Source organism: Lampetra fluviatilis, chromosome 66 (assembly GCF_964198595.1).
Source record: "Lampetra fluviatilis chromosome 66, kcLamFluv1.1, whole genome shotgun sequence".
Taxonomy (NCBI): Eukaryota; Metazoa; Chordata; class Hyperoartia; order Petromyzontiformes; family Petromyzontidae; genus Lampetra; species Lampetra fluviatilis.
Genome location: NC_136340.1, coordinates 4,775,195 through 4,800,687, shown reverse-complemented (window position 1 = coordinate 4,800,687; position 25,493 = coordinate 4,775,195). Strand labels below are relative to the sequence as shown.

The 25,493-nt window shown below is 53.0% G+C and overlaps 1 protein-coding gene and 1 long non-coding RNA gene across 2 annotated transcripts; one reads left to right on the top strand and one right to left on the bottom strand.

Moving 5' to 3' along the window:
- Positions 1 to 2,937: 2,937 nt before the first annotated feature.
- Positions 2,938 to 16,230, bottom strand: LOC144952132 (uncharacterized). Its single transcript, XR_013640584.1, has 3 exons — positions 15,960 to 16,230; positions 13,569 to 13,597; positions 2,938 to 2,980 (listed from the first exon to the last, which is right to left on the bottom strand). It is a non-coding gene; the product is annotated as an uncharacterized LOC144952132 (long non-coding RNA).
- A 1,791-nt stretch (positions 16,231 to 18,021) lies between these two features.
- On the top strand, positions 18,022 to 25,385 carry LOC144952126 (immunoglobulin-binding protein 1-like). The gene is given in 7 exon segments (XM_078882530.1): positions 18,022 to 18,238; positions 21,113 to 21,248; positions 21,250 to 21,440; positions 22,256 to 22,475; positions 22,766 to 22,848; positions 23,345 to 23,457; positions 24,795 to 25,385. Coding segments are annotated over 7 exon segments (1,071 nt in total). The 5' UTR covers positions 18,022 to 18,059; the 3' UTR covers positions 24,944 to 25,385.
- Positions 25,386 to 25,493: the final 108 nt, after the last annotated feature.

The window sequence follows — 25,493 nt, the reverse complement described above, 5'->3', positions numbered from 1 at the left end:
CGGAGAAAAATCCACGCGGCCACGGGGAGAGAGAGAGAGAGAGAGATGCAGACTCCAAATATAGAACAGGCGTCGGGGTCGAACCCACGACCTCCTGTATACCAGGCGAGGTAGTCAACATTTCCTAGCCACCGTGATGATGATGATGAGAGACACGCAAACTCCAAATATACAGCAGCAGTCAGAGTCGGGATCGAATCCACGACCTCCTGCATACCAGGCGAGGTAGTTAACATCTCGCCACCGTGATGATGAGAGAGACACGCAAACTCCAAATATACAACAGGCATCGTTTTGGGTCAGGATCGAACCCACGACCTCCTGCATAACAGGCGAGGTAGTTAACATCTCGCCACCGTGATGACGATGAGATGAGAGAGAGACACGCAAATTACAAACAGCAGGCATCGTGTTGGGTCAGGATCGAACCCACGAACCTCCTGCATAACAGGCGAGGTAGTCAACATCTCCTAGCCACCGTGATGACGATGAGATGAGATGAGAGACACGCAAATTCCAAACAAACAGCAGGCATCGTGTTGGGTCAGGATCGAACCCACGAACCTCCTGCATACCATGCGAGGTCGTCAACATCTCCTAGCCACCATGATGACGATGAGATGAGATGAGAGACACGCAAATTCCAAACAAACAGCAGGCATCGTGTTGGGTCAGGATCGAACCCACGAACCTCCTGCATACCATGTGAGGTAGATAACATTTCGCCATCGTGATGATGATGACAGAGACACGCAAACTCCAAATATAAAACAGGTGTCAGGGTCGGGATCGAATCCACGACCTCCTGCATAACAGGCGAGGTAGTCAACATCTCCTAGCCACCGTGATGACGATGAGATGAGAGACACGCAAATTCCAAACAAACAGCAGGCATCATTTTAGGTCAGGATCGAACCCACGAACCTCCTGCATACCATGCGAGGTAGATAACATTTCGCCATCGTGATGATGATGAGAGAAACACGCAAACTCCAAATATAAAACAGGTGTCAGGGTCGGGATCGAATGCACGAACTCCTGCATAACAGGCGAGGTAGTCAACATCTCCTAGCCACCGTGATGACGATGAGATGAGAGACACGCAAATTCCAAACAAACAGCAGGCATCATTTTAGGTCAGGATCGAACCCACGAACCTCCTGCAGACCATGCGAGGTAGTCAACATCTCCTAGCCACCGTGATGATGAGAGAGAGAGACGCAAACTCCAAATATACAGCAGCAGTCGGGGTCGAACCCACGACCTCCTGCAGACCATGCGAGGTAGTCAACATCTCCTAGCCACCGCAGCGCCCGTCCCACTCCCCCACCAACTCACCGCGCACGCACGCACGCGGTCACGCATTCTCACGGTTAAATAAAGGGAACGGTGACAAGATTTACACCGCAGCACTTGTGCCACATGGAGGGGGGGGGTGGTGGTCGACGCGGCCGTGACGCACGGAGGGACGGGGGGGAGACGCGACACACCACATGGAACTACACAGAGGGACCCACACGCACACGGACACGCACAATCGGCGCTGTCGCATTGATGTTCATCCAGCAGTGCAGAGACACGCACGCGTGCAGCTACACAGACGTGGTGGTCATGGTGGTGATGGTGATGGTGGTTGAGGTTGTTGATGGTGGTGACGTTGTCAGTGGCTGCTTGGCTTGCTCAGAGCGGAATAGGAACGTGGGGGGATGGGCCAGCGAGGGGGAGGGGCCAGCGAGGGGGAGGGGCTAGCGGGGGGAGGGGCTAGCGGGGGGAGGGGAGGGGCTAGCGGGGTTACTCTCGGCCAATGTCCTCCTCGCAAGCCGTGTCAGTGGCAGTCGCTCCCCACCCAGCTCGCATGGACCCCCCCTGCATCTCCCCCTGCATCTCCCCTGCATCTCCCCCCCTCCATCTCCCCCCCCTGCATCTCCCCCCCCTCCATCTCCCCCCCTCCATCTCCCCCTGCATCTCCCCCCTCCATCTCCCCTGCATCTCCCCCCTCCATCTCCCCCCTCCATCCATCTCCCCCTCCACCTCCCCCTCCACCTCCCCCTCCACCTCCCCCTCCACCTCCACCTCCCCCCTCCATCTGCCCCCTCCATCTCCCCCTCCACCCCTCCCCTCCATCCCTCCCCTCCACCTTCCATCCCCCCCCCTCCATCTCCCCCCTCCATCTCCCCCTCCAGCTCCCCCCCCCGTCCATCTCCCCCCCCCTCCACCTCCCCCCCTCCACCTCCCCCCCCGTCCATCTCCCCCCTCCACCCCTCCCCTCCATCCCTCCCCTCCACCTTCCATCCCCCCCCCTCCATCTCCCCCCTCCATCTCCCCCTCCAGCTCCCCCCCCGTCCATCTCCCCCCCCGTCCATCTCCCCCCCTCCATCTCCCCCTCCACCTCCCCCCCTCCACCTCCCCCCCCGTCCATCTCCCCCCTCCACCCCTCCCCTCCATCCCTCCCCTCCACCTTCCATCCCCCCCCCTCCATCTCCCCCCTCCATCTCCCCCTCCACCCCTCCCCTCCATCCCTCCCCTCCACCTTCCATCCCCCCCCTCCATCTCCCCCCTCCATCTCCCCCCCTGCATCTCCCCCCCTCCATCTCCCCTGCATCTCCCCCCCTCCACCTCCCCCCCCGTCCATCTCCCCCCCTCCATCTCCCCCCTCCATCTCCCCCCTCCATCTCCCCCTCCATCCCTCCCCTCCACCTTCCATCTCCCCCCCTCCATCTCCCCCTCCACCTCCCCCCCTCCACCTCCCCCCCCGTCCATCTCCCCCCCTCCATCTCCCCCCTTCCATCTCCCCCCTCCACCTCTCCCCCCCATCTCTCCCCACCCTCTACTCGCTATCAATTACCAGTGTGCCGGCATCCACTCAACTCACCCACCCCGGATCTCCCCTCCCTCCATCTCCCCCCCCGGCTCTCCCCTCCCTCCGGCTCCCTGGGTCCACATTCCTCATGGGGTTGTTGGATGAGTGACCTGACACTCACTCAACGGCGACAACAACATTCCTCCAGGGAACTGGACCCGGTCATCAACATCACCACCGCCACCACCATCAACACTGTCACCATCAATACCATCACCACCGCCACCACCATCAACACTGTCACCATCAATACCATCACCACTGTCACTATCATCACCGTCAATACCATCAACACTGTCACTACCACCACCCACACCATCATCAACACCGTCACAATTAACACCATCAACCCTACCAACCACCACACTATGTGTCTCTGAGTGAGTCTAAGGGTCTATGTGTGAGTCTGTGGGTGTCTGTGCGAGTCTGTGGGTCTCTGTGCGAGTCTTTCGGTCTCTGTGCAAGTCTGTGGGTCTCTGTGTGAGTCTATGGGTCTTCGTGTGTCTGTGGGTCTCCGTGTGAGTCTATGGGTCTCCGTGTGAGTCTGTAGGTCTGTGCGAATCTGTGGGTCTCCTTGTGTGTCTACGGGTCTCCGTGCGAGTCTGTGGGTCTGTGTGAGTCTGTGGGTCTGTGTGAGTCTGTGGGTCTGTGTGAGTCTGTGGGTCTGTGTGAGTCTGTGGGTCTCTGGTGAGTCTGTGGGTCTCTGGTGAGTCTGTGGGTCTCTGTGTGAGTCTGTGGGTCTCTGTGTGAGTCTGTGGGTCTGTGGGAGTCTGTGGGTCTGTGTGAGTCTGTGCGTCTGCGTGAGTCTGTGGGTCTGTGTGAGTCTGTGGGTCTGTGTGAGTCTGTGTGAGTCTGTGGGTCTGTGTGAGTCTGTGGGTCTCTGTGAGTCTGTGGGTCTGCGTGAGTCTGTGGGTCTGTGTGAGTCTGTGGGTCTGTGTGAGTCTGTGGGTCTGTGTGAGTATGTGGGTCTGTGTGAGTCTGTGGGTCTGTGGGAGTCTGTGGGTCCGTGTGAGTCTGTGGGTCTCTGTGAGTCTGTGGGTCTGTGTGAGTCTGTGGGTCTCTGTGAGTCTGTGGGTCCGTGTGAGTCTGTGGGTCTCTGTGAGTCTCTGGGTCTCTGTGAGTCTGTGGGTCTCTGTGAGTCTGTGGGTCTCTGTGAGTCTGTGGGTCTGTGTGAGTCTGTGGGTCTGTGTGAGTCTGTGGGTCTCTGTGAGTCTACGGGTTTCCATGTGAGTCTGTGGGTCTCCGTGTGAGTCTGTGGGTCTCTGTGAGTCTGTGGGTCTGTGTGAGTCTGTGGGTCTGTGGGTCTCTGTGCGAGTCTGTGTGAGTCTGTGGATCTGTGGGAGTCTGTGGGTCTGTGTGAGTCTGTGGGAGTCTATGGGTCTCCGTGTGAGTCTGTGGGTCTGTGTGAGTCTGTGGTCTCTGTGTGAGTCTACGGGTCTCCATGTGGAGTCTGTGGGTCTCCGTGTGAGTCTACGGGTCTCTGCGTGAGTCTGTGACTGCGGAGCGAGTGAGGAGGGGGGACCAGCAGACTGGTAAATCATCTTTTGCCCTGACGATGATGACGATGCCTCCGCATCTCCATCCTCATCATCACCATCCTCCTCCTCCATCGGTGTTTGTGAACGAGCCACTGAGTCATGGTGTGGTCATCACGGACAGACGCACGGACGGACGGGCGGGGTCTTGAAAGAGTAGTCATCACAGGTCTTTGGATTCCTCCGGTTAGCGGTTAGCGCACTGCGCTGCGCTACGAACCCGGCGGCCCGAGATAGATTCCCGGCCAACGCCAGTGACGATTATCTGAACCGGTCTGGGCCTCCCCTAGGTCGACTCAGCCTCAAATGAGTATCTGGTGCGGTGTGTAGCAAACATCGCCCACTGGGGGAGACAAAGGCGGCCGGGCGTGGTTGCTGGCCACCGACCCCCTCGTGTGCCACAGTGCCGGTAGCCTTCACAGGTGCCGCTCGCTAAACAGCACTTGCCCCTGCAGTCTGTTAAGGCTACAGGGGGATCTTTGTCTTTTTGTGGGGGCAACCTTTACAGTCAAAATATTCCCGCAAATTTGGAGGATTTCCCCTCCCGTGTCTTGGCCAAAAGGCCTCCCCGGGTAGCTGTGACGCACAGAGCGTGAACACAAAGACAAAGACCCCCCGTGTAGCCCTTAACAGACTGCTGGGCAAGTGCTGTAAGCGAGCACAGCAGCAGCGCCTCGAAGGCCGGCACGGTGGCACGCCAGGGGGTGTGTGTGTGGCAGAGGTCGCAACCGGGTACCCGATACCCGTACCCTACCCGATACCCGGCTACCCGTACCCAGCCGGGTACGGGTACCCGTTTGCGACCCTGGTGCGGCCTGGTACGGGTACGGGTAGGCCGTGAGTCACTGGTGAGTCACCGTGATTGTCACTCATTTCCCAACGTCTTGTCTCTTCTCATAATTCAAGTTCCAAGAATCAACCCACCCGCGCCTGCAACATGGCTTCATCCCAGAGGTCGCAATCGGGTACCCGTTTGCGACCCTGGTGCGGCCGGGTATGGGTACGGGTAAGGAATAAAAACCCGTTTGCGACCTCTGGTGGGTGGGTGAATCAGGCCCACGCCCTTACTGCCTTTGTCTCCCCAGAGGCGATGTTTAAGACATACCGTGCGTGACTCGGCGCTCAATGTAATTGGCCAGGTCGCCTCTGAAAAAACACATTCCTGCGGAGGGAGCTGGTAGGAACGTTGGGTTGCTCGGTCAATGGCCTGCAGGGTCAACGGCGGCGTGGTGTATTCCGCAAATATGGCCGACTGTGAGGGCGGGCACAAGCCGGCGTGAGTAGGTGAAACGTTGAGTTTTATAAGGGCACCACGGGGTGACCAGCCCCTCCCCACCCAGCCCCACCCTCCCCACCCAGCCCCTCCCCCACCCAGCCCCACCCCTCCCACCCCCACCGTCCCCACCCAGCCCCTCCCCACCCTCCCCGCCCAGCCCCTCCCCACCCTCCCCGCCCAGCCCCACCCTCCCCACCCTCCCCACCCAGCCCCACCCCTCCCATGTTTTGATGCACGACGGACGGACACAATAATTCCCTGTGGGCTGGTGGAACCAGGTGGTTCCTACCAGTATAACGACTACATGTTATATGAGTAATAATAAAAGCTTTTTAAAAACACGCTTTTATGAAATGTACAAGTAATGGCAGAACTCCACGACTCTAGGAAGTGGCCCCGAAGTTTGCCGTAACGTGAGGGACAGTGGCCAATTACAGCCAACGTCAGTTGAGCGTGGACAATTAGACCCAAGCCGAAACGTAACGTGTAACAAAGGATGTGTAAAAATATTTATTTTTTATGATAGAATATAGTATTGTCATCAGTATGACACAAGTATACCAAGTTTGCAGTCGATACCACACTGGAAAGTGGGTTAAAATCGACTTACAAGATTTGAGGATACAACAACCATGTGAGACTAGGCTCTAAGGAAAGCTGTCTCGGGTGTGGACCAATCAACTTCAAGGACAGTGCATATCATTATCAGAGTTATGTTTTTGTTTGCATTCCTACCGCAGGTATTGTGGTCAATGCAAACATGACTCCTTGTAAAAAAAGGTTTCAGATTTTTTGCCAGATAAAAGGGTAAAAAAACTATGATCATATTTTGCTACTGGCAAAGGAGGTTTAAATGGTGACAACAACAACAGAGTGAGTTAAATGAAAGCGTGTAATAATTGTTTGTCGTCACCAGAATCGGTAAAGCCTCATCTACTCAGAAACGTTGTAAAAAATCACGATGTTTCGGAGGCAACACAAGTCTCCGTCATCAGGTGTGACCGTCACAGCTAAATTTACTGTCTCAAGTGAGGAAAAATTCCAAGAGACGAGCTCTTAAATACAAGTTAAGTGGGAGGGGGGGGGGGCTTATCTGAATGTGGTAGCCAATGAATGGAACGTGTTGGGGGAGGGGTGGTGATGAAGGACGCTTGGGTGTTGCGCTCGAAACGTCGTGATTTATGTTATTTTATAACCCGACGTGACTTTACCGAAAGAACCAAAGACTAAGGGTGCTGCTGTGTCTGATGTAGGCCAATCAGTTTAAAAGACAATGCCTAATCTATTGTTATTATCATTATCAGAACCACGTGTGTTTGCATGTTCACCACAAGTACCTTGTGGTTACCCAACCAACTTGATGCCTTGCAGCAGCTATAATCTACTTGGTGTTTGAACATGTTAACATAGCTCCTGTTGTATTGCCAGAAAGGGTAAAATCCATATCTGGTTTTTTACTTAAAAAAATGAAAGTTATTTATAGGACAAAATGTTCTTAATTGGGGTGACACAAACTCGTGGTAGCACCTGTGGTGGAGACATCAACAGCTGAGAATCTCATCCGTGCATCTTCATCTTCTCGCTCACCTGCTCACTCACCTACTTACCTACTCACTCACCTACTCACCTGCTCGCTCACCTGCCCACTCACCTACTCACTCACCTACTTACCTACTCGCTCACCTGATCACTCACCTATTTACCTACTCACTCACCTACTTACCTACTCACTCACCTACTTACCTACTCACTCACCTACTTACCTACTCACTCACCTACTTACCTACTCACTCACCTACTAACCTGCTCGCTCACCTACTTCCCTACTCACTCACCTACTCACCTGTTCACTCACCTACTCACCTGCTCACTCACCTACTTACCTACTCACTCACCTACTTACCTACTCACTCACCTACTTACCTACTCACTTACCTACTCGCTCACCTGATCACTCACCTACTCACTCACCTACTTACCTACTCACCTACTCGCTCACCTGATCACTCACCTACTCACTCACCTACTCGCCAGATAGGCTTAAAAAAAACCCACCTATTTTTAATTTTCATACTTTGTGTGTGTTTTTTTTATCGCAATTCGTCATTTCCCACCGCTCAGACATCGCGACGAAACTATTCTGACGCACCGCACCGCCGCCGGATTTTCCAACTCGGAGGTTCTGTGAACCGCGGGGCGAAGGAAAAAGATAACAAAAATATCCGTGACGGAGGTTTGCTTTTTGTCTTTTTGGGGTAAAAAATAAAACATTGCGTAAAAATAAACTTGCGTCCATTAAAAACACCACCACCACCATGTACAACACACCATGTGCCCAATTTAGTTACTAGTTCAGCACACTAACCGGTTTCGTGTTGGAGAGTAAACCACAGACTAATTGTCATGTCTGTGAATACACAATGTGTGTCGATTAACTGTAACTCATTTAAATGTATTTAAAAGGAAACAACTATTGTGCAAACACGTGTCATAATAAAATAAATAACTGTGAACCCCCCACCCACCCACCCCTATAATCCCCTATAATGCTCAAACACTATAATGCCATATAATTCCCTTACACCAATCACCGGATACCCACCTCTGTCATTCCAAAATTGTGACATGACCTCCCTAATCACCCTGTAATCTCGTTTACAGCTAAGCGAGGCCATCCAAGGAGTTTGTGTCAACTCAAGGCAAAGGATGTGATAAGATCGGGGCGCCGCGGTGGCTGGGAGATGTTGACTACCTCGCCTGGTGTGCAGGAGGTCGTGGGTTCGATCCCGGCCCCTGACGACGCCTGCTGCTGCTGTATATTTGGAGTTTGCGTTTCTCTCTCTCATCATCATCACGATGGCTGGGAGATGTTGACTACCTCGCCTGGTGTGCAGGAGGTCGTGGGTTCGATCCCGATACTGACGACGCCTGCTGCTGTATATTTGGAGTCTGCGTGTCTCTCTCTCTCCGTGATCGCGTGGATTTTTCTCCGTGTCCTCCGGTTTTTCCCATCCACTTGTCGAATCAACATCATGCGTTTGAAGTATTTGTCTGCTATAAGTTTCTGTGGGTCTCTATGGTTCTGTATGAGTCTATTGATCTCTGTGGGTCTCTGTGGTTCTGTATGAGTCTCTGGATCTCTGTGGGTCTCTGTGGGTCTCTGTGGTTCTGTATGAGTCTCTTGATCTCTGTGGGTCTCTGTGGTTCTGTATGAGTCTCTGGATCTCTGTGGGTCTCTGTGGGTTTCTATGGTTCTGTATGAGTCTCTTGATCTCTGTGGGTCTCGGTGGTTCTGTATGAGTCTCTGGATCTCTGTGGGTCTCTGTGGTTCTGTATGAGTCTCTGGGTCTCTGTGGGTCTCTGTGGTTCTGTATGAGTCTCTGGGTCTCTGTGGGTCTCTATGGTTCTGTATGAGTCTCTGGGTCTCTGTGGGTCTCTGTGGTTCTGTATGAGTCTCTGGATCTATGTGGGTCTCTGTGGTTCTGTATGAGTCTCTGGGTCTCTGTGGGTCTCTGTGGTTCTGTATGAGTCTCTGGATCTCTGTGGGTCTCTGTGGTTCTGTATGAGTCTCTGGATCTCTGTGGGTCTCTGTGGTTCTGTATGAGTCTCTGGATCTCTGTGGGTCTCTGTGGTTCTGTATGAGTCTCTGGATCTCTGTGGATCTCTGTGGGTCTCTGTGGTTCTGTATGAGTCTCTGGATCTCTGTGGGTCTCTGTGGTTCTGTATGAGTCTCTGGATCTCTGTGGGTCTCTGTGGTTCTGTATGAGTCTCTGGATCTATGTGGGTCTCTGTGGTTCTGTATGAGTCTCTGGGTCTCTGTGGGTCTCTGTGGTTCTGTATGAGTCTCTGGATCTCTGTGAGTCTCTGTGGTTCTGTATGAGTCTCTGGATCTCTGTGGGTCTCTGTGGTTCTGTATGAGTCTCTGGATCTCTGTGAGTCTCTGTGGTTCTGTATGAGTCTCTGGATCTCTGTGGGTCTCTGTGGTTCTGTATGAGTCTCTGGATCTCTGTGAGTCTCTGTGGTTCTGTATAAGTCTCTGGGTCTCTGTGGGTCTCTATGGTTCTGCATGAGTATCTGGATCTCTGTGGGTCTCTGTGGTTCTGTATGAGTCTCTGGGTCTCTGTGGGTCTCTGTGGTTCTGTATGAGTCTCTGGATCTCTGTGGGTTTCTGTGGTTCTGTATGAGTCTCTGGATCTCTGTGAGTCTATGTGGTTCTGTATGAGTCTCTGGGTCTCTGTGGGTCTCTGTGGTTCTGTATGAGTCTCTGGATCTCTGTGGGTCTCTGTGGTTCTGTATGAGTCTCTGGGTCTCTGTGGGTCTCTGTGGCTCTGTATGAGTCTCTGGATCTCTGTGGGTCTCTGTGGTTCTGTATGAGTCTCTGGGTCTCTGTGGGTCTCTATGGTTCTGTATGAGTATCTGGATCTCTGTGGGTCTCTGTGGTTCTGTATGAGTCTCTGGGTCTCTGTGGGTCTCTGTGGTTCTGTATGAGTCTCTGGATCTCTGTGGGTCTCTGTGGTTCTGTATGAGTCTCTGGATCTATGTGGGTCTCTGTGGTTCTGTATGAGTCTCTGGATCTCTGTGGGTCTCTGTGGGTCTCTGTGGTTCTGTATGAGTCTCTGGATCTATGTGGGTCTCTGTGGTTCTGTATGAGTCTCTGGATCTATGTGGGTCTCTGTGGGTCTCTGTGGGTCTCTGTGGTTCTGTATGAATATCTGAATCTATGTGGGTCTCTGTGGGTCTCTGTGGTTCTGTATGAGTCTCTGGATCTCTGTGGGTCTCTGTGGTTCTGTATGAGTCTCTGGGTCTCTGTGAGTCTCTGTGGTTCTGTATGAGTCTCTGGGTCTCTGTGGGTCTCTGTGGTTCTGTATGAGTCTCTGGATCTCTGTGAGTCTCTGTGGTTCTGTATGAGTCTCTGGGTCTCTGTGAGTCTCTGTGGTTCTGTATGAGTCTCTGGGTCTCTGTGGGTCTCTGTGGTTCTGTATGAGTCTCTGGGTCTCTGTGAGTCTCTGTGGTTCTGTATGAGTCTCTGGGTCTCTGTGGGTCTCTGTGGTTCTGTATGAGTCTCTGGATCTCTGTGGGTCTCTGTGGTTCTGTATGAGTCTCTGGATCGCTGTGAGTCTCTGTGGTTCTGTATGAGTCTCTGGGTCTCTGTGGGTCTCTATGGTTCTGTATGAGTATCTGGATCTCTGTGGGTCTCTGTGGTTCTGTATGAGTCTCTGGGTCTCTGTGGGTCTCTGTGGTTCTGTATGAGTCTCTGGATCTCTGTGGGTCTCTGTGGTTCTGTATGAGTCTCTGGATCTCTGTGAGTCTCTGTGGTTCTGTATGAGTCTCTGGGTCTCTGTGGGTCTCTGTGGTTCTGTATGAGTCTCTGGATCTCTGTGGGTCTCTGTGGTTCTGTATGAGTCTCTGGGTCTCTGTGGGTCTCTGTGGCTCTGTATGAGTCTCTGGATCTCTGTGGGTCTCTGTGGTTCTGTATGAGTCTCTGGGTCTCTGTGGGTCTCTATGGTTCTGTATGAGTATCTGGATCTCTGTGGGTCTCTGTGGTTCTGTATGAGTCTCTGGGTCTCTGTGGGTCTCTGTGGTTCTGTATGAGTCTCTGGATCTCTGTGGGTCTCTGTGGGTCTCTGTGGTTCTGTATGAGTCTCTGGATCTATGTGGGTCTCTGTGGTTCTGTATGAGTCTCTGGATCTCTGTGGGTCTCTGTGGGTCTCTGTGGTTCTGTATGAGTCTCTGGATCTATGTGGGTCTCTGTGGTTCTGTATGAGTCTCTGGATCTATGTGGGTCTCTGTGGGTCTCTGTGGGTCTCTGTGGTTCTGTATGAGTATCTGAATCTATGTGGGTCTCTGTGGGTCTCTGTGGTTCTGTATGAGTCTCTGGATCTCTGTGGGTCTCTGTGGTTCTGTATGAGTCTCTGGGTCTCTGTGAGTCTCTGTGGTTCTGTATGAGTCTCTGGGTCTCTGTGGGTCTCTGTGGTTCTGTATGAGTCTCTGGATCTCTGTGAGTCTCTGTGGTTCTGTATGAGTCTCTGGGTATCTGTGAGTCTCTGTGGTTCTGTATGAGTCTCTGGGTCTCTGTGGGTCTCTGTGGTTCTGTATGAGTCTCTGGGTCTCTGTGAGTCTCTGTGGTTCTGTATGAGTCTCTGGGTCTCTGTGGGTCTCTGTGGTTCTGTATGAGTCTCTGGGTCTCTGTGAGTCTCTGTGGTTCTGTATGAGTCTCTGGATCTCTGTGAGTCTCTGTGGTTCTGTATGAGTCTCTGGATCTCTGTGAGTCTCTGTGGTTCTGTATGAGTCTCTGGATCTCTGTGGGTCTCTGTGGTTCTGTATGAGTCTCTGAATCTATGTGGGTCTCTGTGGGTCTCTGTGGGTTTCTATGGTTATGTATGAGTCTCTGAATCTATGTGGGTCTCTGTGGGTCTCTGTGGGTTTCTATGGTTCTGTATGAGTCTCTGAATCTATGTGGGTCTCTGTGGGTTTCTATGGTTCTGTATGAGTCTCTGAATCTATGTGGGTCTCTGTGGGTCTCTGTGTGTTTCTATGGTTCTGTATGAGTCTCTGAATCTATGTGGGTCTCTGTGGGTCTCTGTGGGTCTCTGTGGGTCTCTGTGGGTTTCTATGGTTCTGTATGAGTCTCTGAATCTATGTGGGTCTCTGTGGGTCTCTGTGGTTCTGTACGAGTCTCTGGATCTCTGTGGGTTTCTATGGTTCTGTATGAGTCTCTGAATCTATGTGGGTCTCTGTGGGTCTCTGTGGGTCTCTGTGGGTCTCTGTGGGTCTCTGTGGGTCTCTGTGGGTTTCTATGGTTCTGTATGAGTCTCTGAATCTATGTGGGTCTCTGTGGGTCTCTGTGGGTCTCTGTGGGTCTCTGTGGTTCTGTACGAGTCTCTGGATCTCTGTGGGTCTCTGTGGTTCTGTATGAGTCTCTGAATCTATGTGGGTCTCTGTGGGTCTCAGTGGTTCTGTATGAAACTCTGGATCTCTGTGGGTCTCTATGGGTCTCGGAGCCTGTGGAAACGTACGTTTGGAGTATTCGGCTGCTGCTGCTTCTATAATATCCACATGATGACGATGATAAGTCCCATAGGTATACAATAAACATGCTTTCTCACCTGATGATGCAAGCTTGTGTTGCGCCCGAAACGTCGTCATTTATTTGATTTTCTACTTACATGACTTTACCGAAAGAACCAAAGAGTATGGATTCCTGCAGTCACGAAAGCTTCAAATCAATAATAACACTAACTTCGGAATTCCCTCGTTATTCGCGACCAGGGATAAGCTTCGGAGATGCCTCCTGAACAATAAATTTCGTGGATAATAATAATAATGATACCACCAATTACCCTTCAATACTCTATGGTTCTTTCGGTAAAGTTAAGTAGAAAGAAAATAAATTTAATAATAATAGAATACGACGTTTCGATTGCAACACAAGCAACCATCAGGAATTAATGAGAAAACAAGCATAGCAAATTTCGATTTAAAGCTTTCGTGACTGCAGGGATTCATCTTCTTGGTTTTTTCGGTAAAGTCAAGTAGAAGGGAAATAATAAAATAAAATAAATTAAACGTAATAAAATACAATTCTCACGACGTTTCGGCCACAACGCAAGCAGCCGTCCTCAGGTGAAGAACAGGTATGTCGGGAAGACAGCGTCTGTGAAGAACAGGTCTGTGAAGAACAGGTCTGTCTTCCCGACAGACCTGTTCTTCACCTGAGGACGGCTGCTTGCGTTGTGGCCGAAACGTCGTGAGAATTATTGTATTATGTTTAATTTTTATTATTTTATTATTTCCCTTCTACGTGACTTTACCGAAAAAACCAATAAGAAGCATGGCAAACTTAGAAATACAATGCAATACAACACAGAGTCGCCTAACACAACAGTCAACACCCTACCTGGTTGATTAACGTTCTTCCAAAGATTGCTAAATTTGAGAGAGAGAAAACACAGACACGGAGACACACAGACACACACAAGTCGAGAAAGAGAGAACACACAGACACACAAATAATGAGTTAAATATTAAACACGTGAACATGATTATACCACCAATTTTATTTCAATCGGTTCAACACTCAGTAATGGGACGGTTCTCGTGATCAATATTATCCATCCTAGAGGATGGAGACACACACAGACAGACACACACAAGTCGAGAGAGAGAACACAGACACACATAATTAGTTAAATATGAAACACGTGAACATGATTAAACCACCAATTTTTTTAAAAATCGGTTCAACACTCAGTAATGGAGCGGTTCTCGCGATCAATATTACCCATCCTAGAGGTTTGTTTCGGGTTAGCAGAGGTCGCAAACGGGTTTTGATTCCTTACCCATACCCGTACCCGGCCGCACCAGGGTCGCAAACGGGTACCCTTACCCGGCCGTACCCGTACCCTACCCGTACCCGGCCGTACCCTACCCGTACCCGGCCGTACCCGGCCGTACCCGTACCCTACCCGTACCCGGCCGGGTACGGGTAGGGTACGGGTACAGCCGGGTACGGGTAGGGTACGGGTATCGGGTACTTGATTGCGACCTCTAGGATGAAGCCATGTTGCAGGCGCGGGTGGGTTGATTCTAGGAACTTGAATTGTGAGAAGAGACAAGACGTTGGGAAATGAGTGACAAACGGTGACTCACCAGTGACTCACGGCCTACCCGTACCCGTACCCGGCCGCACCAGGGTCGCAAACGGGTACCCGTACCTGGCCGGGTACGGGTAGCCGGGTATCGGGTAGGGTACGGGTATCGGGTACCCGGTTGCGACCTCTGCGGGTTAGAGCGCGTGAATTGTGATTTGTGTGTCGTTAAACCTGCCACCACCCGACACGGCTAAGTGGTTCGGCACGAGCCCGTGTGTTGTGTTAATTTTTTTTTACCCTTTTATCTGGAAACAAAACTGACACATTTTACTGGTTGGAACCTCCTGGTTACACCAGCCCACAGGGGATTATTGTGTTCGTCCATCCGTCGTGCAGGGAGGGGCTGGGTGGGGTGGGGAGGGTGGGGAGGGGCTGGGTGGGGAGGGGCTGGGTGGAGAGGGTGGGGAGGGGCTGGATGGGAAGGGTGGGGGAGGGTGGAGAGGGGCTGGGTGGGGAGAGTGGGGCTGGGTGGGGAGGGGAGGGTGGGGCTGGGTGGGGGGTGGGAGGAGTGGGGCTGGGTGGGGGGGTGGGAGGGGTGGGGCTGGGTGGGGAGGGGCTGGTCACCCCGTGGTGTCCTTATAAAACTCAACGTTTGACCTACTCACGCCGGCTTGTGCCCGCCCTCACAGTCGGGCATATTTGCGGAATACACCACGCCGCCGTTGACCCTGCAGGCCATTGACCGAGCAACCCAACGTTCCTACCAGCTCCTCCGCAGGAATGAGTTTTACAAGGAGTCATGTTTGCATAGACCACAATACCTGCGGTCGGAATGCAAACAATAACACACAACTCTGATAATGTATGCACCGTCCTTGAAATTGATTGGTCCACACCCGAGACAGCTTTCCCTAGAGCCTAGTCTCACATCGTGTTGGACCAGATGACGCCAAAATGCGCACTACGTGTGTTGGAGCGTTCAACCCGTACCTTGGCTCGAACGGTAAAAATGTAACAAATCCACGCGACCACGGGGAGAGAAAGAGAGAGACACGCAGAATACAAAATTACAGCGGCAGCAGGCATCGTCAGGGTCGGGATGGAACCCACGACCTCCTGTGTACCAGGTGAGGTAGTCAACATCTCATAACCACCGTGATGATGATGATGAGAGAGACACGCAAACTCCAAATCTACAGCAAGAGTCAGGGTCGGGATCGAACCCACGACCTCCTGTACACCAGGCGAGGTAGTCAACATCTCATGGCCACCGTGATGATGATGAGAGAGAGACACGCAAACTCCAAATATACAGCAGCAGCAGCAGGCATCGTCAGGGGTCGGGATCGAACCCACGACCTCCTGTATACCAGGCGAGGTAGTCAACATCTCATTGCCACCGTGATGATGATGAGAGAGACACGCAAATTCCAAAAATGCAACAGGCGTCAGGGTCGTGATCGCGCCGTACGTAGCCGACCGTGATGTGTGTGTGTTGAACTTCCTTCACACCGTACGTAGCCAACGAGCTGTGTGCGTGTTAAACTTCCTTCACACCGTACAACAGCGCTCCCCCCCCCCCCACCAACCACCACAGAAACGCACCACGGCCTCGGCGTGTCTTAAACCAATCAGTTAATCGATTAATCGGGGCTTAGTTTAAATGAATTAACCTCGCAAACCGCCGACAAACTCACCGACTTTAGATACGTGGCGTTCGGTGGTGGTCCGTCCCCCTCCGCGTTTTGTTGTTTGCAACAACTTAACAAAAATATTGGGAATAAATATTTTCTATATTTTTGTCGTGTTTATATTATATATACGTGCTCGCGCGCGTGTTTCGACACTAATTTACCTCACGAAATATTTATCGCCGTTGTTGTTGTCGTTATCGTTACAATGATCTACGAATAATAATTCACTGCAACACGAATGCGTCGCTTATCTCCTTTGGCGCTTAACTTACCGAGGTGCGGGGGACGACGTGCGTGGTGACGTCACGCACACGATGGGGGGTGGGGCCCGCTGCGTCATGACGTCACCGGACGGTGACACGCGTAGAGCGAACACCCCCGGCCCCGTCTCCGCCACGCATTTCCCAACCCCCACCCATCCAGCGTGATGACGTCATGCGAACGTGATTGCGTCACGGATGAGTATTGTTTGGTTCCGTCCAATCTCGCGGGAAAAAAATTTCAAGGCCTAATGACGTCATCGAGGAGAGTGTTGTACGCGATGACGTTGCTAGCACGCTATGACAGGCCGAACGGGGGAAACCGAGGCGCGATGACGTCACGACTGCGAGATTAATTACGTCACCGCCGGTATTGTTTGGTGTCGTCCGATCTCGCGGGAAAAAAATTAGGCGTAATTGACGTCATCGGTGGTTGTACTTGATGACGTCACTAGCACGCCTTGCGGGCCAAACGGGGGAAACCTAGGCGCGATGACGTCACATGTGTGAGATGATGACGTCACGACATGTTGTTTAGTGCCGTCCGATCTCGCGGAAACATTTTTTCAACACGTAAGTGACGTCATCGGGGGGTTAAATGCGATGACGTCACTAGCACGCCTTGCAGGCGAAACAACGGGAAAAAGAAAAAGCGAGGTGCGTCACGAATGTAACGTGATTGCGTCACGACCAAAATGCGCAGGAATAGAACATTCGAGACTTAATGACGTCATCCGCGGTCGTACGAGAAGACGTCACTAGCACGCCTTGGAGGCGAAACAACAAGAACACCCGGGCGGGATGACGTCACGATCGTAAATTGATTGCGTTCAGACGGGACGTGCGTTATGATCCATGACGTGCGCAATGACGTCATAGTATGCCATTGAAGGGGAAACACCGTGAAAACGAGAGTGCGATGACGTCACGATCGTAACATGATTTTACCCACATGGGGATGGAGGGTGAAACCAGCCGTGCGTGGTGACGTCACATGGCTGGCGTCATTACGTCACGCGGACTGGGAAACCCGTACGTCATTACGTCACGATCGTGACGTGATTACGTCACGCGGTCTGGGAAACCCGTGCGTGATTACGTCACGAACGTAACGTGCTTGGGTCATGCGGTCTGACGTCGCTTCCTGCTGGCGCGAGTTTATAAAAGAATGACGTGAAACCAGTCGTGCGTGATGACGTCACGCGACTGGCGTGATGCGTCGCCACTCCGCACCACCGTGCGTTGTTAGCGTGGGAAGCCCTGCGTGATGACGTCAGGATCATTACGCGGTTGCGTCACGACCGAAATATACAAATTTGTTACAGCATTTCATTGTGCTCAGAATGATAATTTCTAATCCGAGAAACTTCTTCTCAGATGCACCGAAACGTCACCTATTGCATATTTTTTTCTGTTACAGCCACACGCAGAGTTATTAATTGACGAATATACTTCGTGTTTTTTTATTATTATAACGTTTTCACCCCCCCCTGTGCCCCCACTTAACTGGACATCTTTTTTTTTAAAAGAGCTTTATAGCTCATCGGATTGTTGCGTTGGTCTGTGGGTGGAAACACCGTCTAAATGCCCCGCCCCTTTATGTAAATTTGTGGTGAAGTGGGCTGGCCTTAGCTTAGGGGGCGGAGCAAACACATACATCTCCCCGCCTGTTTATGCAAATTATTAGAAATAGGCGGGGCTTCAACCAAGAGATGTGGCTATCCCAACGTGAGGCGGAGGCCGGAAGAGGAGGGGCAACCTTTGATGGCCACTCCCACTTATGCTAATTTATAAATGGGCGGGGCTTAGACGTGCGAGGGTTTGTTTTTTTAAGGGAGGAGCAATGGCCGCCGACGCTCCGGGACCGGGCCTGAGCGAGGCCTTCGAGCGAGGCTGGCGCCTTCACGAGGAGCTTGAACGCGGCGAGGAGTCGGCGGACGGCGCCTCACAGGCGCGGGCACTCGAAGCGATCGCCCTTCTCGAGCGCGCCACGGAGATGGTCAATGAACTACAGCTGTTCAGGTGACCGGCGGTGGGTGGGTAGGGGGGGGGGGTGCCCTTGCCTAGAAGGCGCTGCCGGGCTTGGGGCGTCGTAGGCGGCAGGGCGAGCGGGTGAGCTCGGGTGGTCGGGCCTAACTGTAACGAGTAATAATATAAATGATGATGATTGCATTCATAATATGGGGAGTTTTTTTCGGGTTAAATCGCGTAAATATAAATGTGTCGTTAAACCCGCCACCAACCTGACACAGTCAATGAATAAGGGGGTTGTCACGTAAACAGAACGTAGCGAATTCGTTACTAGTACAGCACTAACCGGTTGCTGTGTGTTGGAGAGTTAGACCCACTACAACATTTACAATTCGTTACTAGTACAGCACTAACCGGTTGCTGCGTGTTGGAGAGTTAAACCCACAACAACATTTACAATTCGTTACTAGTACAGCACTAACCGATTGCTGTGTGTTGGAGAGTTAAACCCACTACGACATTTACAATTCGTTACTAGTACAGCACTAACCGGTTGCTGCGTGTTGGAGAGTTAAACCCACTACGACATTTACAATTCGTTACTTGTACAGCACTAACCGGTTGCTGCGTGTTGGAGAGTTAAACCCACAACAACATTTACAATTCGTTACTAGTACAGCACTAACCGATTGCTGTGTGTTGGAGAGTTAAACCCACTACGACATTTACAATTCGTTACTAGTACAGCACTAACCGGTTGCTGCGTGTTGGAGAGTTAAACCCACAACAACATTTACAATTCGTTACTAGTACAGCACTAACCGATTGCTGTGTGTTGGAGAGTTAAACCCACTACGACATTTACAATTCGTTACTAGTACAGCACTAACCGGTTGCTGCGTGTTGGAGAGTTAAACCCACTACAACATTTACAATTCGTTACTAGTACAGCACTAACCGGTTGCTGCGTGTTGGAGAGTTAAACCCACTACGACATTGACAATTCGTTACTAGTACAGCACTAACCGGTTGCTGCGTGTTGGAGAGTTAAACCCACTACAACATTTACAATTCGTTACTAGTACAGCACTAACCGGTTGCTGCGTGTTGGAGAGTTAAACCCAGTACTACATTTATAATTCGTTACTAGTACAGCACTAACCGGTTGCTGTGTGTTGGAGAGTAAATCTACAACATTTACACCATTTAAAAGTGGGATAGCTCCTATTGGTTTCCTAATATCAGAAGAAAGAGACTCGTAGTGACCCACAGACATTGATACTCGTATAGAACCATAGAGACCCACAGAGACCCATACTCATGTTGACCTTTCGCACCGTACGTAGCCAACGGCGCTAATCAGAAGTGCACGTCAAGGACAACAAACTAAACACGACATGAAGCAGTTGTGAAGAAATTCGTTTGTCAATCTAGAAGATGATGATGACGATGTAAACGTGGCGTAGCTCCCCAGTGGCTTCCCAACTTCGGAATGAAAGAGAGCGCGTTCCAGACGGCCGCGGAAGAAGCGTGGCTCGAAGCGACCCACGGTGGCATCATCGTTTCCAATCAGAGCATGTGTCTTTTTACACGCTTTTATTTAACTCGCTCTGTCTGTTAAATTTCGATGTAAAGCTTTCGTGACTGCAGGGATTCATCTTCTTGGTTCTTTCGGTAAAGTCACGTAGAATGGAAATAATAAAATAATAAAAATAAAACATAATAAAATAATTCTCACGACGAAGAACAGGTCTGTCGAGAAGACTCTGTCTTCTCGACAGACCTGTTCTTCATCTGAGGATGGCTGCTTGCGTTGTGGCCGAAACGTCGTGAGAATTATTTTTATTATGTTTTATTTGTATTATTTTATTATTTCCATTCTACGTGACTTTACCGAAAGAACCAAGAAGATGAATTGCTGTCTGTTGTTTTCGTTGTTGTTGTTGTCGTATCCTCAAATCTTGTAACTCAATTTTAACCCACTTCCCAATGTGGTATCGACTGCAAACTTGGTATACTTATGTCATACTGATGACAATACTATATTCTATCATAAAAAATAAACAGAAAAAACGTAAACTCTTTTTACACGCTTTCTATGAACTCACTGTCTGTTGTCGTATCCTCAAATCTTGTAAGTCAACTTTAACCCACTTCCCAATGTGGTATCGACTTCAAACTTGGTTTACTTGTGTCATACTGATGACAATACTATATAAAAAAATACACATTTTTAAACATTTTTTTTTACATGTTATGTTTTCGCTTGGGTCTAATTCTCCACGCTCAACTGACGTTGGCTGTAATTGGCCACGGTGGTTAAAGCAGTCCATGATTCCTTGCAAAAGGTTTCTGTTTGGTGTTTTAACATCTTAACACAACTCCTGTTTTACTATAGTCAGAAAGGGTAAAACGCCTCTGTACGTGCATGGCCAATGCGGTATGGTAACCAACGTTGCATCGCCGATGTTACCAACGATCCGTTGACTAACGTCCCCATGTTCGATAAATTCACTCGGTTAGCCTCGTCACTCTCCTCACCCCACCCTCCTCACCCTCATCCTCCTCACCCTCACAATGTCCTCCTCTACTCCCTCCCCCTTGTCATCCTAATCTCCCCTGCCGCAACTTCCTCTCCCTCCGCCCCATCACCCGACTCTCCTCCTTCCCCTCCTATTCCTCCTATCCTATCCTCCTCCCCCTCCTGCTCCTCCTCTTACTGCTCCCCCCTACTGCTCCTCTCCCTCCTATTACCCCCCTCCTATTTCTCCTTCTACCCATCCTATTCCTCCTCCCCCTCCTCCCTTTCCTGCTCCTCCCCCTCCTGCTTCTCCTCCCCCTCCAATTCCTCCCCCTCGTCGTCATCCTCCTTTCCCGCTCCTCCTCATCTCCCCACCTCCCCACCTCCTCATCTCCCCTCCCCAGCCGCAACGAGTCCCTGGAGGAGGTGTCAACGAGGGACCTGCGCTACCTGCTGCTGCCGGCGCTGCTCGGCTCGCTGGCCCAGCGCTCGTGCCGTGGGGGGACCGCCGCCCGCGCCGACGCGCTGCACCGCTCGGCCCCGCTACCACCGCGACTACCTGCGGCGGGCGCGGGACTACGGCGTGCGCGGAGCCACGCTGGGCGGGGACGACGACGAGGAGGATGAGGTGAGGGAGGAGGGGCAGCGGGGCGGAGACGTCGTCGCCGCCGTCATCAACGGCCCGCCGAACCTCGCCGCCATGGCCGAGCGGAGGAGGGCGAAAATAGAGAGGTGAGTTGGTGGTGGGGGGGTGGGTGGTGGGGGGGGGTGGGGTGAGGAGGTGGTGAGGAGGTGGTGAGGAGGTGGAGGGTGAGCGGGAGGAAGAGGTGGGGGGGTGGGGGGAAGGGGGGCAGTGGGGTAAGGAGGTGGTGAGGAAGAGGTGGGGGGGGTGAGGAGGAGGTGGGGGGAGGGGGGGCAGTGGGGGTGAGGAGGAGGGATGAAGAGGTGGGGGGGTGGGGGGGAGGGGGGGGTGAGGAGGTGGTGAGGAGGAGGGAGGGTGAGCGAAGAGGGGAGGAGAGGTAAGAAGGTTGTTGTGATAAGGAGGAGGGGGGAGATGTCTCCCCGTGTCTTCGCTGTTTGTCTCCCCGCGTCTCGCTGTCTTCACGTCGCCCGTCTGCCCCGTGTCTCCCTGCGTCTCTCGGTCTCTCCGCCTGTCTCCCGCCGCGTCTACCCCCGTGTCTCCCCACTTTTCCCCCATGTCTCTCCCCACATCTCCCCTGTGTGTCTCCTGCGTCCACCCTGAATCTCCTCACGTCTCCCCACGTCTCCCCATGTATCTCCCCTGTATCTCTCCTGTATCTCTCCTGTATCTCTCCTGTATCTCCCCACATCTCTCCATGTCTCTCCGCTGTATCTCTCCTGTATCTCCCCACGGCTCCCCACATCTCTCCCCTGTATCTCTCCTGAATCTCCCCATGTCTCCCCATGTCTCTCCCCTGTCTCTCCCCTGTATCTCTCCTGTATCTCCCCACACGTTCCCCACCACACGTCACTCCCCCCGCGTCTCCCCCCCACCACCACCACCACCACCCCTCCACACCACACAGGTACCGCCTTCGCAAGGATGCGGAGGAGCGACTTGCGGCGTTGCGAGCTCGGGGTCTGGGTGGCGAGGGTGGCGAGGGTGGCGAGGGCGGCGAGGGTGAGGAGCGCCTGCGGGAGGAGCTGCTGCTGCAGCTGCAGCAGTGGGCGGCGCGCTGCCTGGACGACCTCGACTCCATCGCCAGCGAGCTGCCCCTGCTGCAGTACGCACAGCACAGGCAGCAGGTGAGGCAGCAGGCGGGCGGGGCGGGTAGCGCGGGCAGTGGGTGGGGCAGCGTGGGCTGCCCTGTGACCCCCGTTATGACCCTGTGACCCCGTGACGACCCTGTGACCCCGTGATGACCCTCGTGACGACCCTCGTGACGACCCCCGTGACGACCTTATGACCCCCGTGACGACCTTATGACCCCCGTGACGACCTTATGACCCCCGTGACGACCTTATGACCCCCGTGACGACCTTATGACCCCCGGGACGACCCCCGTGACGACCCTGTGATGACCCCGTGACCCTAGATGGGGGCGCCGTCTCGGCCACCGCGACCCCACGGACCCCCCACACAGCCCCTGGTGCTCACGAGGAATGCCCTGCAGAGCAGGTGGGTGAGCGACGTGGTGAGGTGTGGGTGTGTGTGACGTGGTGAGGTGTGTGTGTGACGTGGTGTGTCTGTGACGTGGTGAGGTGTGTGTGACGTGGTGAGGTGTGTGTGTGACGTGGTGACGTGGTGAGGTGTGGGTGTGTGTGACGTGGTGAGGTGTGTGTGTGACGTGGTGTGTTTGTGACGTGGTGAGGTGTGTGTGACGTGGTGAGGTGTGAGTGTGTGTGACGTGGTGTGTGTGTGTGACGTAGTGTGTGTGACGTAGTGTGTGTGACGTGGTGTGTGTGTGTGTGACGTGGTGAGGTGTGTGTGTGACGTGGTGACATGGTGTGTCTGTGACGTGGTGAGGTGTGTGTGTGACGTGGTGTGGTGTGACGTGGCGTGTTGTGTGTGTGTGTAACGTGTTGCGTGTGTAACGTGTTGCGTGTGTAACGTGTTGCGTGTGTAACGTGTTGCGTGTAACATGTTGTGGTGTGACGCGGTATGACGTGGCCAGGGTGTTGGGCCTGGGTTACCCGGCACGCCCTGTCATGTCCGTGCAGCAGTGGTATGACGAGCACCAGCGCAAGGGCATGCTGCCAGACCAGGGCCTGTCCGCCACCACCATCGGTACCACCACCACCACAACCACCAACCACCACCACCATCACAACCACCAACCACCACCACAACCACCACGATCAGCACAACCACCACGATCAGCACAACCACCACCATCAACACAACCACCACCATCACAACCACCAACCACCACCACAACCACCACGATCAGCACAACCACCACCACCAACCACCACCACCACCATCACAACCACCAACCACCACCACAACCACCACCATCAACACAACCACCACCACCAACCACCACCACCACCATCACAACCACCAACCACCACCACAACCACCACGATCAGCACAACCACCACGATCAGCACAACCACCACGATCAGCACAACCACCACCATCAGCACAACCACCACCATCAACACAACCACCACCGTCAACACAACCACCACCATCAACACAACCACCACCGTCAACACAACCACCACCGTCAACACAACCACCACCGTCAACACAACCACCACCGTCAACACAACCACCACCGTCAACACAACCACCACCGTCAACACAACCACCACCGTCAACACAACCACCACCGTCAACACAACCACCACCGTCAACACAACCACCACCGTCAACACAACCACCACCATCAACACAACCACCACCATCAACACAACCACCACGATCAACACAACCACCACCATCAACACAACCACCACCATCAACACAACCACCACGATCAACACAACCACCACCATCAACACAACCACCACCATCAACACAACCACCACCATCAACACAACCACCACCATCAACACAACCACCACCATCAACACAACCACCACCATCAACACAACCACCACGATCAACACAACCACCACCATCAACACAACCACCACCATCAACACAACCACCACGATCAACACAACCACCAATCACGGCCCACGATGTCTCTGATTATAATCATCCTGCTGCTGATGATGATGATGTTGATGACGATGATGACATTGGCGCTGTTGATGACGATGGTGCTGCTGATGATGATGCTGCTGATGACGATGGTGCTGCTGATGATGATGATGCTGCTGATGATGATGTTGACGATTATGACGTTGGCGCTGTTGATGACGATGATGACGATGGTGCTGCCGATGCTGATGATGATGATGCTGCTGATGATGATGACGATTATGATGTTGGCGCTGTTGATGATGATGACCTTGCTTCTGCTGATGATGATGATGATGACGATGACGACGACGACGACGATGATGATGATATGTGTTGCCGATGATCACACTGATGACGCTGATGACGTTATGTGCTGCCGATGATCACACTGATGACGCTGATGATGATGACGACGATGCCCGCCGCAGAAAGCGCTCCGGATGAGGAGCAAGGAGGTGATGCGGAGAAAGACGAGGAGGGGGGGGACGATGAGGAGGCGCTGCGCCGCGCACGCGGCTGGGACGAATGGAAGGACACGCACAGGCGAGGCTGGGGCAACCGCAAAAACATGGGATAGAGGCCGCCGGACCGCACCGGACCGGACTACCTCCAGGGCACGCCACCAACAGGGCGGACCGCACTCCTGCCACCGCCACCACCGCCACCACCACCGCCACCACCACCACCACCACCGCCACCGCCGCCACCACCACCACCGCCGCAATGGGTCTGCGGTTGCACGCCGGACCGGATTATGGCCAAACACTGGATTGGACTCTCACCAACACCAACACAAGCTGGATCAGCCATCACCACACACTGGACCGGATTCAGGCCAGACACTGGATCGGACTCTCACCAACACCAACACAAGCTGGATCAGCCATCACCACACACCGGACCGGACGAGCTTACCACACTCACCCCGCACGCTCACCAACTCGCCCAACTCTGGCGCTCCACCCACGCCCCACCCCCCCTCTGTGACCCCCGCACCCCCCGATGCGAACCCCGTGACCCCCGCGCCCCCCCCCCCGTGACCCCCACACCCCAACCCCCCCATGCGAACCCCGTGACCCCCGCACCCCCCCCCCCGTGACCCCTACACCCCACCTCCCCTCGTGCGA